The sequence below is a fragment of the Typopeltis vanoorti genome, chromosome 4 (genome assembly GCF_054136105.1).
Source record: "Typopeltis vanoorti isolate ZY-2024b chromosome 4, IOZ_Tvanoo_1.0, whole genome shotgun sequence".
NCBI lineage: Eukaryota > Metazoa > Arthropoda > Arachnida > Uropygi > Thelyphonidae > Typopeltis > Typopeltis vanoorti.
The window spans coordinates 15,776,042-15,790,278 of NC_143552.1; the positions used below are offsets into that span (position 1 = coordinate 15,776,042).

Below are 14,237 nucleotides of genomic sequence, written 5' to 3' on the forward strand. Positions count from 1 at the left end.
TGTAACAAGATAACCATTCTGCCCTTGTTCGAATACCCATTCTGCAATGTGATTTTCCATTTGTGGCCATCGGTTGATCAGCGTTCTCATCGCACATTTTTTGTTTGGCAATGTTTTTTAAAATACCTTCGTTCTTCCTCCATTCTCTTACCATCTTCTCGGTTATGTCAAACTTTTTTGCAGCAGCACAGTTATTAGTTTGCTTTGCCATTTCAATTACCCTTATTTTCAATCAAGCTTCATACTTTCTTCATTTTGTTGCTGGTTTCATGATTTTAAATGATAACAATTTTAATAATTCTAAAATTAAAAAAAAAAATGCAAAATTAATAATTAAAATTGGGGCTAATCACTTTTAATTAGGGTAATTTGTGTAAATACTAAATCTATACTATACAAAAAAATAACGGATATGCATAGATATAAAAATAACAGATATAACAACAATACCTAACGTTGCATTAATACAAGAAAGAAGAAATTGGGGGGGGGGTCGTCTTATACAACCAACATAAGCTTAAAATCTAAAACTAGCCTAAAATTTAGGCCTCGTCTTATATGCCAGTTGTCCTATATGCCGACATATACGGTAATTTTGACAGTACTTCTTGAAATAAGGCTGCCACCTTGAAGTTTTGCTGTGCAATCATATTGTGATTACATAGCGAAACTTGAAGGTGGTAGTGGCCAACAAATAGTTCTGAATGGTATTTCTGAAGACTGTTCACCCCTCCCCCTTTTTTTTTAAATATTTCGTGTAAATATTTCACAGAAAAAAAATTTCACATGTAAAAGAAACTCGTTAACAATGAAGTAAAGTGGATGGAAATTTACAAGAATACGAGGGGTGACTAAAAAGTTCTGATAAACATCTAGAATAAAAAATATTAAAGCAACTGATATAACCACTATCTTAAAACTCTTTAACCCCAATGTTTCATCAAATTGTAATATTTTGTTCTTTTTCTTTTAATATATATATTTATATAAGAAGATATGTCAAGTTCTTCATGGTGATTATCACAACTTTTCAGCACACCCTTGTATGTTTATTAATCCAGCCTCGATTTAATTACCTAACTATTCAGTAATCGAGTCCTTGAGTAAGTAGATCAGACATTGAAAAAATAAATAAAAAATCCCACCATTCCATCTGTTGTATAAAATTATTTTTCAATTTACTGAAGATAAGATTCTAAAAGGTTTCATCTGCTAAAAAAAAATTAGAAGAGAGAATGGAAGACGTTACAATGTGAATACATGGGTAGAATCTTTGTTTTATGCTTATTGGCTTCTGATTGTTCAGTATTGTGTCCTAGTTAGCCAGGTATTCATTATCTGAGTTCCTGTAGTCTCTACAAAAGTTATCATAACATAAAAATATCAACTAATGAATTGACCAACACCAATTTATGACATGGGAAGCCACTAGTGGCAATTATAGAAAGATGGTTATCCTATGGTCTGCAGCAAGATAAGTTAATTTTATATTTATTGTGTGACGATACTGTGTAATTTTTAGATTGAGTGTTGATGTGTGATATTAATGTGGTGTTTGATTAAATATTTCAGACAGCATTATTTTTAAATTCTTTGTTTCTTGTTTAGTACTTTGGAACAAAATGGCAGTGAAAGAGAAATCTTTGCAGAGGTCAGTATGAAAGACAAAGTGAATGATATTGATTTTTCAAGAATGGTATAATGCCATGAGTGTTTAATGTGTGCATGAGAAGATATTGTTGATGTTTATGTCAAGGGATTGAATAGAGAAAGCAGCAAATGTGGGTATGCATGAAGTACGAATGCTGATGGACCATGAGGCTTGTTTGAATCAGAGTAGGGGACATGGCACCATAAATGAAATGGATGGTGAGGAAGATTGTGAGAATATTAAAGTGTGTGAAACTTGATGGTGAAGATAAGAGTGTGACTGACCATAAGAAAGTGTGCAAGAATGATAAAGAGAAACAGAGTGCAAATAACAATAAGATGAGTGCGGCTGACACCAAAAAAGCATGTGTAACTGACCGTAAGATAGTGAGAGAGAATGATATAAAAAAAATGATGCAAGATTTGAAAGCCAAGTTGGTGAAGCTGAGGCAAGAGATGAAGCAGATGTAGAGTGAAATGAAGAGAACTGTAGACTGTGTATGGAAGAGTGAAGAAGATTGAAATGAATGATGTACAAATGAAAGAGGTAAACATAAGACTCACAAGGCATTGTATGGGGGTTTGATTATTAGAGGTGTGGTGAACAAGAAGATGCACAAGGTTTGTTTTCAGGGAGGTAGAATGAGTAGAGTAATTGAAGTATTGGATATACAGAGTAAGCAAGCAGAAGAGTTGGTAGTTGTAGGGGGAACAATTGACTTGATTGGATATCAGGAGGTTATTGAGAAGAATAATATAATAGTGTGATGGAAAAGTAGTCAGTGTGTTTCTCAGGTATGACAGTGATGAGTTGAGGTGGAGAGCAAGGATTATGAATGATAATTAGCAGAAATGTGTGAAGAGAAAGGAGTGTAGTTTGAATGTGTGGGATGAGTTTGAAAGATGAATGGAATTGTATGAGTGATGGACTTGGTGTGGGAGTACAAGTAAGAAAGAAATGATGTAGAATTGCAAAAGGGCGAGGAAGGAGGGATTGAAGTAGTGCTTGTGAATGGAGAAGTGGTAGTATGAGTGTAGAAAATGAGAGAGCAAATTTGCAAAATAGACAGGGAAACGGAGGGGGGAGGCAGTGTGAGAAAGGTAGCCGATGGAGGAAGTGAATGTTTGAGTAAACAAAAGAAAGGAATGGGATGTAAGGGAAACAGTTGGGTTTGAAGAGGTACTGGGATGGGTAATGAGAGAGAGAGGAATGGCTCGAGGAAGGCATGGAGAAGTCGCACATAATAAATGGTATCAATGAAATTTGTTATAGATTCAGAAATGAACTGTTATGTTTATACATGAATGCTAGAAGTATCACAAGGGAAATGAAATGGTTGCATTGATTGAGTTTGTTCACCCAAACATTGTTGGAATAAGTGAGATGTGGTTGGATGAGGACAGCATCCACAGGAATAGAAATAGAAGGGTATACTTCTTGTGAATATAGAAAAAGTAAAAAAAGGAGGTGGAGTGCTGTTGATGATAGAAAAGAAGATATATACATGCAAAAAGATGCAGTTGGGGAAAATAGTGGCAGTGGTGTTGAGGCAGTGTGGTGTGAGATAGAGGTGAATAGAATGAAATACTTGTTCAGATGTTGCTATAGACCTGATAATGTGGAAGGTAGTGACCATGAAATGTGTAAGCAAGTTAGCCAAGCAAATAGGAAAAGGGTGATCATTATGAGTGATTTTAATTATGACAATATAGATTTGAATGATGAGATAGCACCTGGAAAATCAGATGTCAAATCGCCCTCTAAATATATTCCAAGGGTCAGAAAGTTACCATATTTTCTGGTGTATAAGGCGCACTTTTTTACCTTAAAAATTCATCTTAAAATGGGGTGCGTCTTATATAATGAAGGTAAAGATTGTTTCCTCTTTTCAAAGTCATACGCACTCCCTTTCATGTTCCAAGATCTTTGTAGGCGGTTAATGGTGCAATCAAATTGATGCGTGACCTTCACGTGACTTCTAGCATGTCATTGGCTAAGAACGGGGAGTCCCTATTCAAGTTTCATAATATCTTATCCGAGTAATCAGTTACCGATGTTTATCAGTATTGAGTTGACGTGTTGAGATATTTTGTGTTCAGTTTGATATTTCCCCAAAGAAAGAGAAGAAATTAATGATGATAGAGAAGAGTCAGATGACAGTGACATGGGTTTTGCAGGTTTCTGAAAGGTCAGTTTACTATTAAAAATTACCTATTATTTTATCCATTTTTTTTAAAAATCATACTGTAGGAGCCTGTGTAGCTCAGTGGATGTGGCGTTTGCATACCACAGCGCTTGGCCACACGAAGGAAGATTTGATTTCGAGTTTAGTCAGCGACTAGAGGAAATTTTTCTAAGCCTTTTTTCGACTGGTTCCCCGAGTTAGTTGATCTCTGGCACGGGCAAGCAGGTTTTCCCTCCTGTAAACTCAAGAAAATTGACCGTAGAACCTACATTATTTCAGACATTAAATACGAGTGTTAGGGTTAGGGACCACTAGATGGCAGCACCTGTAGAGCCGTCTCTCTTCACTGTGTGCCGCTTAATTAGTGATAGCCTTGGGTCAGCTATCTCTGATTGGGTACCAGTGGAGATTGAACTGCCCACTCAGTCTCCGAAAGTTAGATAGGGCTTAAAATGGCCTCACCTACTCCCTATATATACAGGAATAAGAAGGCGTTAGCTGATTTTTTTTTTTTTTAATACTTTAAAGTTTAGGTTTTTTCCAGAAAATTGTATTAAATTTCTTGGGTGTGTCTTATACACCGGAAAATACGGTAAATAAAGTAAGTGTGAAATTGATGAAGAATTAAGCATACAATACAGAGGAGGTAACATAAGATGAGTGGTAATAATTTGTTCTTTGAGGAGTACAAAGAATAGGCAAGAAGGGTGAATAGGTTGGTAAGGATGGAAAGGTGCAGTATGAGCAGGTTGTTAGCTAATGAAGCCAAAAAAACTACTAGGGAGTTCTTTGATATGTAGCTAGCAGAAAAAGAGAATGATTAAAGAAAAAGATAAGAGGATAACTGCTGTGGCAGATATAGTTAAGATATTAAATGAGCAATTTATAAAAGTATCCTTGTTAATATTAATATTAACAAGGATATTAATGTTAATATCCTTATTAACTTGATGTTAATAAAGCTGTGAGACTTGATGATACATCACCATGTTTTGAGGGAATGTGTCAGGGAATGGACCTCTGTCTTGGCATATTTGCATAACATGAGTCTTACATTGGGTCTAAGTCCCGAAGGAGTAGAAGGAAGATTATACTTCTTCCTACGAGAGATGGCAGAACTCAAGCTTCAATTATAGACCAATCTGTGTGCCACATATTGTGGTTAAAGTGCTAGAGTGGTTAGTGAGAACTGGGATCCAGAATTGGGTTGACAACAGTGGTATTCTCTTTGATGGACAGATAGATTTGCTAAAGGAAAGTCATGCTTTTACTAATCTGCTTGCTTGTTATAATAAGGTGATTTGTAGCTAGGATTTTATAAAGGCTTTTGATAGATTGCTACATGATAAGATGATGAGGTTGGATATTAGATTAGTGCATTGGATTGGAGATTGGTTGTTTGTTAGATATCAGCAAGTTGTGTATGGGGAAGCAATATCCCAGAAGAGGAAAGTCATTAGTGGTGTGCCTCAAGGATCTGTTTTAGAACCATTACTATTTAACCTACATGTCAGCAAGATGGAGAAGATTTGCATGGGGATATTCAGTTGTTCCCAGATGATGCAAATTTCAGAAGAATTATGAGCAGTAAAGCAGATATTGTGGCTTTACATGTGAACTTGATTGGGCATGGGAGTGTGGGATTGCCAGTTCAGTGATGCATGGTGTAAGGTTTTAAAATTTGAAAAACAAAGATGGGATGTTGAGTGCACACTTGGTGGGAATGTATTGAATGAGGTGGAGGAAAGAAGAGATCTGGGTGTGATGGTAGATAGGAGATAAAATTTAGAGCACACATCGCTAAATTGTGACGATTCTCTCTCTTCGATCTCCTCATGTCTGAGGACTCGTGACCTTCCTGATGATGCTTAACCATTTCTTTCTCCCCTGTGCTTCTCTTATCAATTGTTCTAGTTTAAGTCTGTGATTTTTGATATTTGGTCAAGCCATCGGTTGGGAGGGGGTCTCATGTTTTCTTTTTCCACACAGTTTATCTTGGATGATTATTTTTTCCAGGCAGTTGCTTTCCCTTTTTGCATATGTGTCCAAAATATTGCACAATTCTCTTGTCAATTATGTTTGTCAGTGTTGTGTGGATATTCAGTTCTTCTAGGATACTTTTGTTTGTTCGTTTTTCTGTCCAAGACACTTAATAATCTTCTCCAGCACCAGAGCTGAAACACCTCAATTCTTTTTCTATCATCTTTTGTCATTGTCCAAGACTCAGAAGCATAGAGAAAGATCGAAAAGACTAAGGTTTCTATAAGCTTAATTTTGGTCTTTTTGAAGATGTGCATGTCTTTCCAGATCTTAGTTAAAGCAGTCATCGCTTTCTTAGATAGTGTTATTCTTCTTCTTATCTCTTATTTTGTAATCATCACTCCAAGGTAGTTGAAATTGTTGACAATTTCAATTCCTTCTATGTCTATCTCTTTTGCGTTGTTTAAAATCATTATTTTGGTTTTATCTTTATTTATTCGTAAACCATGGCTTAAGCTTTCCCATTCTAATTGATTTAGGATGAATTTTAATTCCTGTTTGTTTGTGGCTGTTATCACTGTGTCATCTGCATATCATAGGTTAGTGATTGTTCAGCCACCTGTTTTCATTCCACTTCTCTAGAGATGTGTTCATTATAATTTTGCTGTAAAGGTTGAATAGTAATGATGAGAGCATTCATCCTTGTCTTGATCAAATTGGAATGCAGGGGAGACATTGAGTTTTCAATTCTTACTGTTGCTTGATTTCCTTGATATAAGTTCTTTATGAGGGTTACTATACTCTTTTTCAGGTTATCTTGGAAGTAGCGGAATAAGCTACATTTCTGGCTTTTCTTACTATTCGTACTATAAGCTCACGCTGTATAAAATAGTTCCTTAAATTTTTGACGTTATCACATCGTGCAGTATTTTGTATATAATTATTTTATTACTTCCTTGCTGATGCTAGAATTATATGTTTCATACCATTAAATTGTTACATGGAACTTATTTTTGGAAAGTGCAGTTATCTGTCACAAGGTCTCCTACGACCACTGACTCTGGGTTTTGCCAATCTGTTGTTTCCTTTTTTCAATTAATTCTAGGGTTTCTTTTGTAATCCATGGACTACTATTCTTCTTTTTTATTAGGATGTTTTTAGCCTTAGGTTTTACAATGGTTTGTTTTAGGTGTGTCCAGTATGATTCTTTGCTTTGTACTTTAGGTGTGATTTTTTTTTTGTTTCTTGAGCTCTGATTCAATGTTCATTGTAAATTTGTTGTCCATTTGTGAAAAGTCATATCTTTTGTTGCTGTTATTCTTGTTTGCTTTCAGATGGATCTTTAGATTAGAAATTAATAATCGGTGGTCTTATTCACAGTCTACACCTAGCAGTGTTTTGATGTTATTGATTAATGTCCTCCATCTTCTGTTGATTAAAATGTAGTCAATTTGATTTTTACATCGATTCCCAGGCATTACCCATGTGTGATCTCCTCTTGTGCTGTTTGTACATAGTGTTAGTGATTGCTAATTCCCTTTCAATGCAGAACTCCAATAGTTTTCCTCCTTGTTTGTTTCTAATCCCAGTCCGTATTTTCCAATGATTCTATTTAAGTGATCATCCTTGGCATTGAAGTCTCCTAGAACTATTCGAATATCCTTTCTTGGTAAATAAAATAAAACTAGAGGTAATAAAATTATTACCTCTAGTTTTATTTAGGTCTTTGTAGAATTTCTCACTTACATCATCTTCTGCATTTGATGTGGGTGCATTGTTGGGATTGGGTTGTTGTTTAATCTTACTGTTATAATTCTGTCGTTGACTGGGTTGTACTTTTACTGCTCTACTTATGTTTTTATTAACAATGATGGCAACTCCCTTTTTGCTGTTATGGTCTGGCCCGGAGGGAAAAACCTTGTTTCCCGTATGACAACACAATAAATTCTGGCAATGATGTGGAGGATGTTGACTCGTAGAAGTAGATTCTGGTTCCATTGTGTAAGGCCTTGATTAGGCCACATGTGAACTACTCTCTACAGATTTGGTCATCTGGTTTTCAAAGGATGAAGCGATATTAGAAACAATTATCACAATTAATTTTATTATATAATAAAATTAATAATTTATTGAGTTACTAATATTTCACTGAATTTCGAACAAGTATCTTCAGAGCACAAAGTTACAAATCTGTACAGTTAGATTGTTGCAAAAACAATTTATATCGTAACTTAAAAGAACTGATGTCTTATTAAGATGTCTTCCAAGGACTGGATAAAAAAATGAAATTTATTCAAGCTAAATAGGCCATAGAATGGCTGTCTCTTAGACTAACAAACAAGAATAAAGGCAAGATACAAGAATATAATTTTCTGTAATAGGCCACCATCCAACCCTGCAATTTGGCATCCTTAAAACTCTTTGCGCACAGAGTCAGGATTATTTTTTCTGATGACAGACCCCTTTGTAATCTGTTCTTCAAAGGATAGCTTCATCTTCTTGCACATCCTGGGGGTGTATAATATTCCTCATGCCTGCAATGCAGCCTACTTTGGACAGACTGGTTGATCTGTTAATGTCTTCAATAACATAAAAACTACATTCACAATCATCTTCAAGTCAGGACTAGCAAATCATACATAGATAGAAATCATGTGCTACATAGAAGCCACTATAGGTGTGCGAGACTATTTTTAGAATCAGTATCAGCCATGAAACACTCCCCAACTTCAATTAGTATGGTTGCTTTAATTTCTCTAAGAGTTGGGAGACAGTCATTTTTGGACGACATTTAGCCTAACTTCTCTGAATAAACTGTTTTTTTTAAAAATCTGGCCTCTAGAGGACACTTTGACAAGACATTAGTTACAATTTGAATTGTTTCTGCAAGAACCTAATTGAATGCTGTGTGTCTTAGCAGAGTTGTAATTTTTGCTCCAAAGATGCTAGTTATAAATCCAGCAAAATATTAATAACTCAATAAATTTTGTTCCTCTGCTGTTGTTTAAAATGTAAAGCATGATTATAAATAACCACTATCATCCTATCATTACATTTAATGTATTCAGTCCCCAATTTGAACATCCCTCTGCACTCAACACTAGTATATAACTATGTCCATTGCATTAAAATATTTGTCACTCACTTGTGTAATGTCCCTATCTTATGATTTTTGTTAGTTTGTTTTACAAACTGCCTTCATCTATATTCTCCTAACTTCTACTTTCAAGTCATCACCAAATTTTCCACTAATATCAGAGTTATTGTTCCCCATAGTATCCCTAGTATTTGTATTTTAACTGCGCCCTTTGGGATATTTAGTTTAAGATATTTTATACATAAACAGAGAAAAGGAACTCAAATATCTGAAAGTGTAACTATTGCAGTCGTGACACTATTTCTTGCTACTCAACATTAATTCCCCGCATGGTTAGGCTCGAATGTTTCTAAGCGGTGCATTGGATAAGCAATATCAGACAACTTTTTTTATCATTAAACAAAAGGTTTATTATTTCTCTAAACATGGTACATATCAAAATACTCAACTAAATTACTTACACACTAAAATTAGCTTAATACAAGTAGTTGGGCTATGATTTAACAAAAGTTACTACGATCATGCCGCCACAAAATTTCATACAAAACATGAATTCACTTAACATGGAAAAATTAGATCACCACACATTATTAGATTATTCAACTTCAAGTACACAAACAAAATCATTAACTACTCTAGCACATAGTTATGACAAATTCCGATTCTCTACACATCACACTAGGCATTCAATTCCTCAGGCTACTTGATTACTCAATTCACACTAATCAAACTCAATATTAATAAAACCATTTACTTCATTAACACACAACTATGTCATTAACTTTCCTTTTACAAAGTAGTAGGCACTCAATATTCTTAGGACAATTAAATATTCACAAATTATCAACACTAGCTAGTTTACTTTTAACACTCTATCAAATTCTAAAGTCCTATTATAATTTCTCCCTAATCACTTTAACAGTTCCGTACTATGACAATGGTACCTATCACAAACAACTTTTAGTTAACATAAGACAAAGTTCACAATACCTTTAGCTTCACTTACGGGCCTTTACCTTCTACTGAACGGACTTGCTTGCATAACTTCTTTGCAATTCAGGGCTGTATGAACATCTGCGCCGCCGGCTGTACTATCCGAAACGAGGACATCGATATTTTCACAGCTTCCTATGACGCTATGGCATATTTCGCTTTCTACATAGGAATACGGGAATAGCTTTCCCGCTCACCTTCGTTTCCTTGTTGTGGCATGAGGATATAAGCCATATCTCTCCACTCAGGAACACCGTGAAATCCGCTAGAAAACCAAACTCAAACCACTGCGACTATCCAAACATTTCTTCTCCTCTCTGGCAAAAGGGCAAAAAGCCTCAAGCCTCCTTGACTATCTAAACGTCTTCCCCAAAAACCACAAGAGCCTACTCTCCCAAAGACAAGCCGAGGGGGGGGGGGTTACCAACCCTTTTATAGCTGCTCCCCTAACGGCGCCCTCTCTTACTTCTTTCTCCCGCCTCCTACTAGTTTTCCATCTATTTACCAATTGGATAGCATTTGGCCGCCATACGTCATTTTGATCGGCAACTCGTAACGAAGTTTCTATCCGGGTATAGGCCCTAAGCGATATTCCGTTATTTTTCTTGTTAGCCTCTATCTTAACCCCCTTTTAAACCTTTTCTCAGAATTCTACTTAATGCTTAATCTGTAGCCTCTTACATAGCGTATTTCATGACTCATTCTTTTATACTTATGGACTTAACTCTTTCATTCTTAATCGCATTACTATATCAATTCTTAGTTAGCTACTTAATTAATACAAATTCCTTGTTTAGTCATAATACATCTTAATACATTCTTTTCTTTTGTTATCTTGACTAAACAATAGACCTTTACATTTTAATCAAGTTATACTGGATGCAAGAATATTAAATTATTCTTTTCATGCTGGGGTTTTCATTTATGTTATCTGTTTTTCATGTTACACCATGATAATTGAGAATACTATATTCTCAAGATATCAGGTGTAACACTTGTTCATTGACTCTCAGCTGTTGTAAGTATATTTAATATTTGTTGCTTTCAGACAGAAATATTTTCAGAACAGAGTACGATGAGAAAACACTATGATTTGATGCAAAAATGTAAATGTTATGGTTCTGACATCCAGTTATTATTATGCAGACTTTTGCAGCAAGTCAAGGGCTCATCAAGAAAGAAGTACTTCTTCCAGATTCCACACTACCTAAAAAACCTACCATATTTAAAAATATTAAGTGAAAATGCTCTCATAACATCCATGGGATAGCCCACTCCACACACACTTGTTACACACCACAAGAACCCTAACCACAACCTTGCTCAGCTTCTGCAGATGATCCCCATAGCTCATCCTCCTTCACATGCACACACACCTCTCATGAGCTGTAAAATCATGTACACATTTCTGTACCTGTCAAGAATTTGATTATGATGAGATTCTTCATTTACTATGGTCTCTTTTCCATCTGTTATTGAAACTTTGAAGATCATGACCCTCTGCACATTTCCATAGGCCAAAAGAAGTTTTAAAATTTTTTGCATAATCTGGAAATCCTGCTTTTGAAATCAAACATCAAACTTTTTAAAGTGACTTCAGGCCTCCAGTAACCAGGATGGTGGTATCACACTGGGCAATGAAATTTGTTGCCACTTAAAGATCTAATTTCATGATGGGATTCAAACTCAGAGCCAGATGGTTGGGGAGTGGGTACATGAACCTCTTGGCCAGTCATGCTCTCAATATTTTAATGCATCTTTTAATAAATATGCTATTTTTAATATTTAATATTATTAAAATATTTTGATATTTTAATGTTCTTTCTCTCTTCTCCCTTAGCTGGTGTGAAGGCAGGATTGATAGGTGCTGCAGGATTTGCTGCATTTTCAACAGTAATTGACTATTACCTTCGATGACAATATACTTTCAGTGCACTGATCAAGACATATCCTGGTTTCCACATGTTGATTAGTGAACATATAGAAAAATTATTGTACATGTATAACTGCAGTTATTCACTGAGATGATAAATAAATGTTTAGTCATATGGAGAATTTAGATTTATAAATAAATAAATTTAATACATTTTATATATTAGTCAGAAGCAACATTCAAAAGTAAATGGTTCAGGAAAAATGAGATCCAAAAATAATTCAGAATAGTTAATGCCTGCTAAATTAATCTTAACAAACAACATTTGCCAAAACTATTAGAAAATATGTTTAAGTAAATAGAAACCTGCCTGACTAAGTGAAACGGCAAGTCTAGCCTCAAGTAAACTGATCATTAATAAGTATCCAAGGAAAAAGAGATAAAGTTTTCACTAAAAGCAGTGATAATCTTGTCTTTTTCCTTGAGTATTTATTAATGATCAGTTTACTTAAGGCTATACTTGCTGTTTCCATTTAGTTAGTCAGGCAGAACTATTAAAAAAAGACAAACAACTTGTCAAGATGTAAAATTGAATATGTTGACCTGAATAACTTCATAAAAAGAGAGATCAGAAAGGACGTGTGGAATACTAACACTGCATTAATAAGGGAACTAGTATTAGCTTAAAAATAGCAAAAGAGAGAATGTCTACTGGAAAAAGATGGATGAAACAACTAAAAAAAAATGGAAAAGGAGAACTCACAAACAGTGAAAAATTCTTAAAATTAGCAATTTCTATAAAAGTTTTTCTAATTCCAACCAACATCCTTGTGTCACCACAGGACTGAAATGATAATACAGAAACTCTCCTGTGATCAACAGTAGAGAAATTGAAAATGCTATATGCAAGATGAAAAATGGAAAACTCCTAGTGAAGACAAGAATGTTGAACTGTTAGAATTTTGTTTAATGGACAAACCTAGGTGTTTGAATGTTATTCATAACTTATTTTAACAGTATTAACAAAACCAATAATAACCTCCATAGCTCAGTCGGTATAGACGAAGCCCTTTGGTCAGAAAGATCTGGGTTCGATTCCCATCTATGACATGAGGAACCTTTATATGGTCTCTTTAGACTAAAAGTGAGTTAGCTGGTCTTATATGGAGGTAGAGGGGTTTTTTCTCCCAAAAACTCGGGTTTTCGTCCTTCAAAACAGGCAAACCAGCCCTACGAACACACACGGATCTACAGTCAAAAATACATCATTGGAGGGCACAACCTCAACCAGTTCTAAGGGATGGATGAGAAAAACTGGGGGGAACCCCCGTACGACAATAAAACCAACAAACTAATAATTAGTAAACATAAAAATTGATGTTTATTAACTGGCTTATATTTTTTCTGGATTTCAAAACAACATCTTCAGAGCACAAAACATGTTATTGTTTACATACATGCAACAATGAGTAAGAGAAACAATTCAAATTGTAATGGACAAAAGATTGCAAGTCCTAATTTGGTGCCTTCTGATGTAAAAAAAGTAGTAGTAGTAGTATTTATAGCTATGTTGGAGTTGATCTTAAGATAAGTTTTCCAAATTTTTGGCAAATTAATGCAATCATACTTGTTCAGGCTAGGAGAATTCTTCATAGTCGTGGTTGATTCTAAAAATATTATTTCTCGCCTGTAACGACTTATAAATAGCACATTAGTTTTCTTCCATCTAATCCTGTGTGTTCAAAACATGGCTTGCCATAATAATGGTAGCAAATGTATTTTATTTATTTATTTTTATTTTATTTTTTCTTCAAGGCAGATGGTAACAGATCTTGTCAGCCTATAGTAGGCCAAGTCACAGGCACAAGGAACTTCATACTCTCCAGGATATGGAGTTTATCCTTAGGAGAGCAGATCAGAGTTGCTAATTTAACATGCTGTTGAATGTGGTGCATAGGCTATGTTTCATTAGTACTTTGTCTATCTTTTCTGATGTAGAAATAGGAATAATGATGCTTTATTTTTGTGTGTTAGGGGAGGGAGAAATAATGAGGCTATGTAGTATTTTATCTATTTTGTAGGAATTCTAGCCATTGGCCAAGAAAGCATGGATGAAACAACTAAAAAATGGAAAACCCACAAACAGAATTCTTAAAATTAGTAAGTAATTTCTATAAGAAAGCTTTTCTACCTCCAACAACTTCTTTGTACAACCACAGGACTAAAACGATAATACAGGAACTGTCCTGATTAACAGTAGAGAAATTGAGAATGCGATATGCGAGATGGATTAGATGTAAGAAAACCAATGCGCTATTTAAAAGTTGTTACAGGTCAGAAAGATTATTTTTAGAGTTAACTGTGCTGAAGAATTCTCCTAACCTGGACAAATATGGTTGCATTAATTTGCCAAAAATTTGGGAGATATCTTAAGATCAACTCCTACAGAGCTGTAATA

The 14,237-nt window shown here is 34.9% G+C and overlaps 1 protein-coding gene across 1 annotated transcript in view; it reads left to right on the top strand.

Annotated features, from left to right (window-relative positions):
* Nucleotides 1-11,961, top strand: part of LOC150107126 (mitochondrial import inner membrane translocase subunit Tim22) — a 45,145-nt gene extending 33,184 nt beyond the window's left edge. The window contains exon 4 of the mRNA XM_090391015.1: nt 11,747-11,961. Coding sequence (XP_090247141.1) covers nt 11,747-11,823 — 77 coding nt within the window. The 3' untranslated portion in view covers nt 11,824-11,961. The remainder of the gene's footprint in view (nt 1-11,746) is intronic.
* The last annotated feature ends 2,276 nt before the right edge of the window (nt 11,962-14,237 follow it).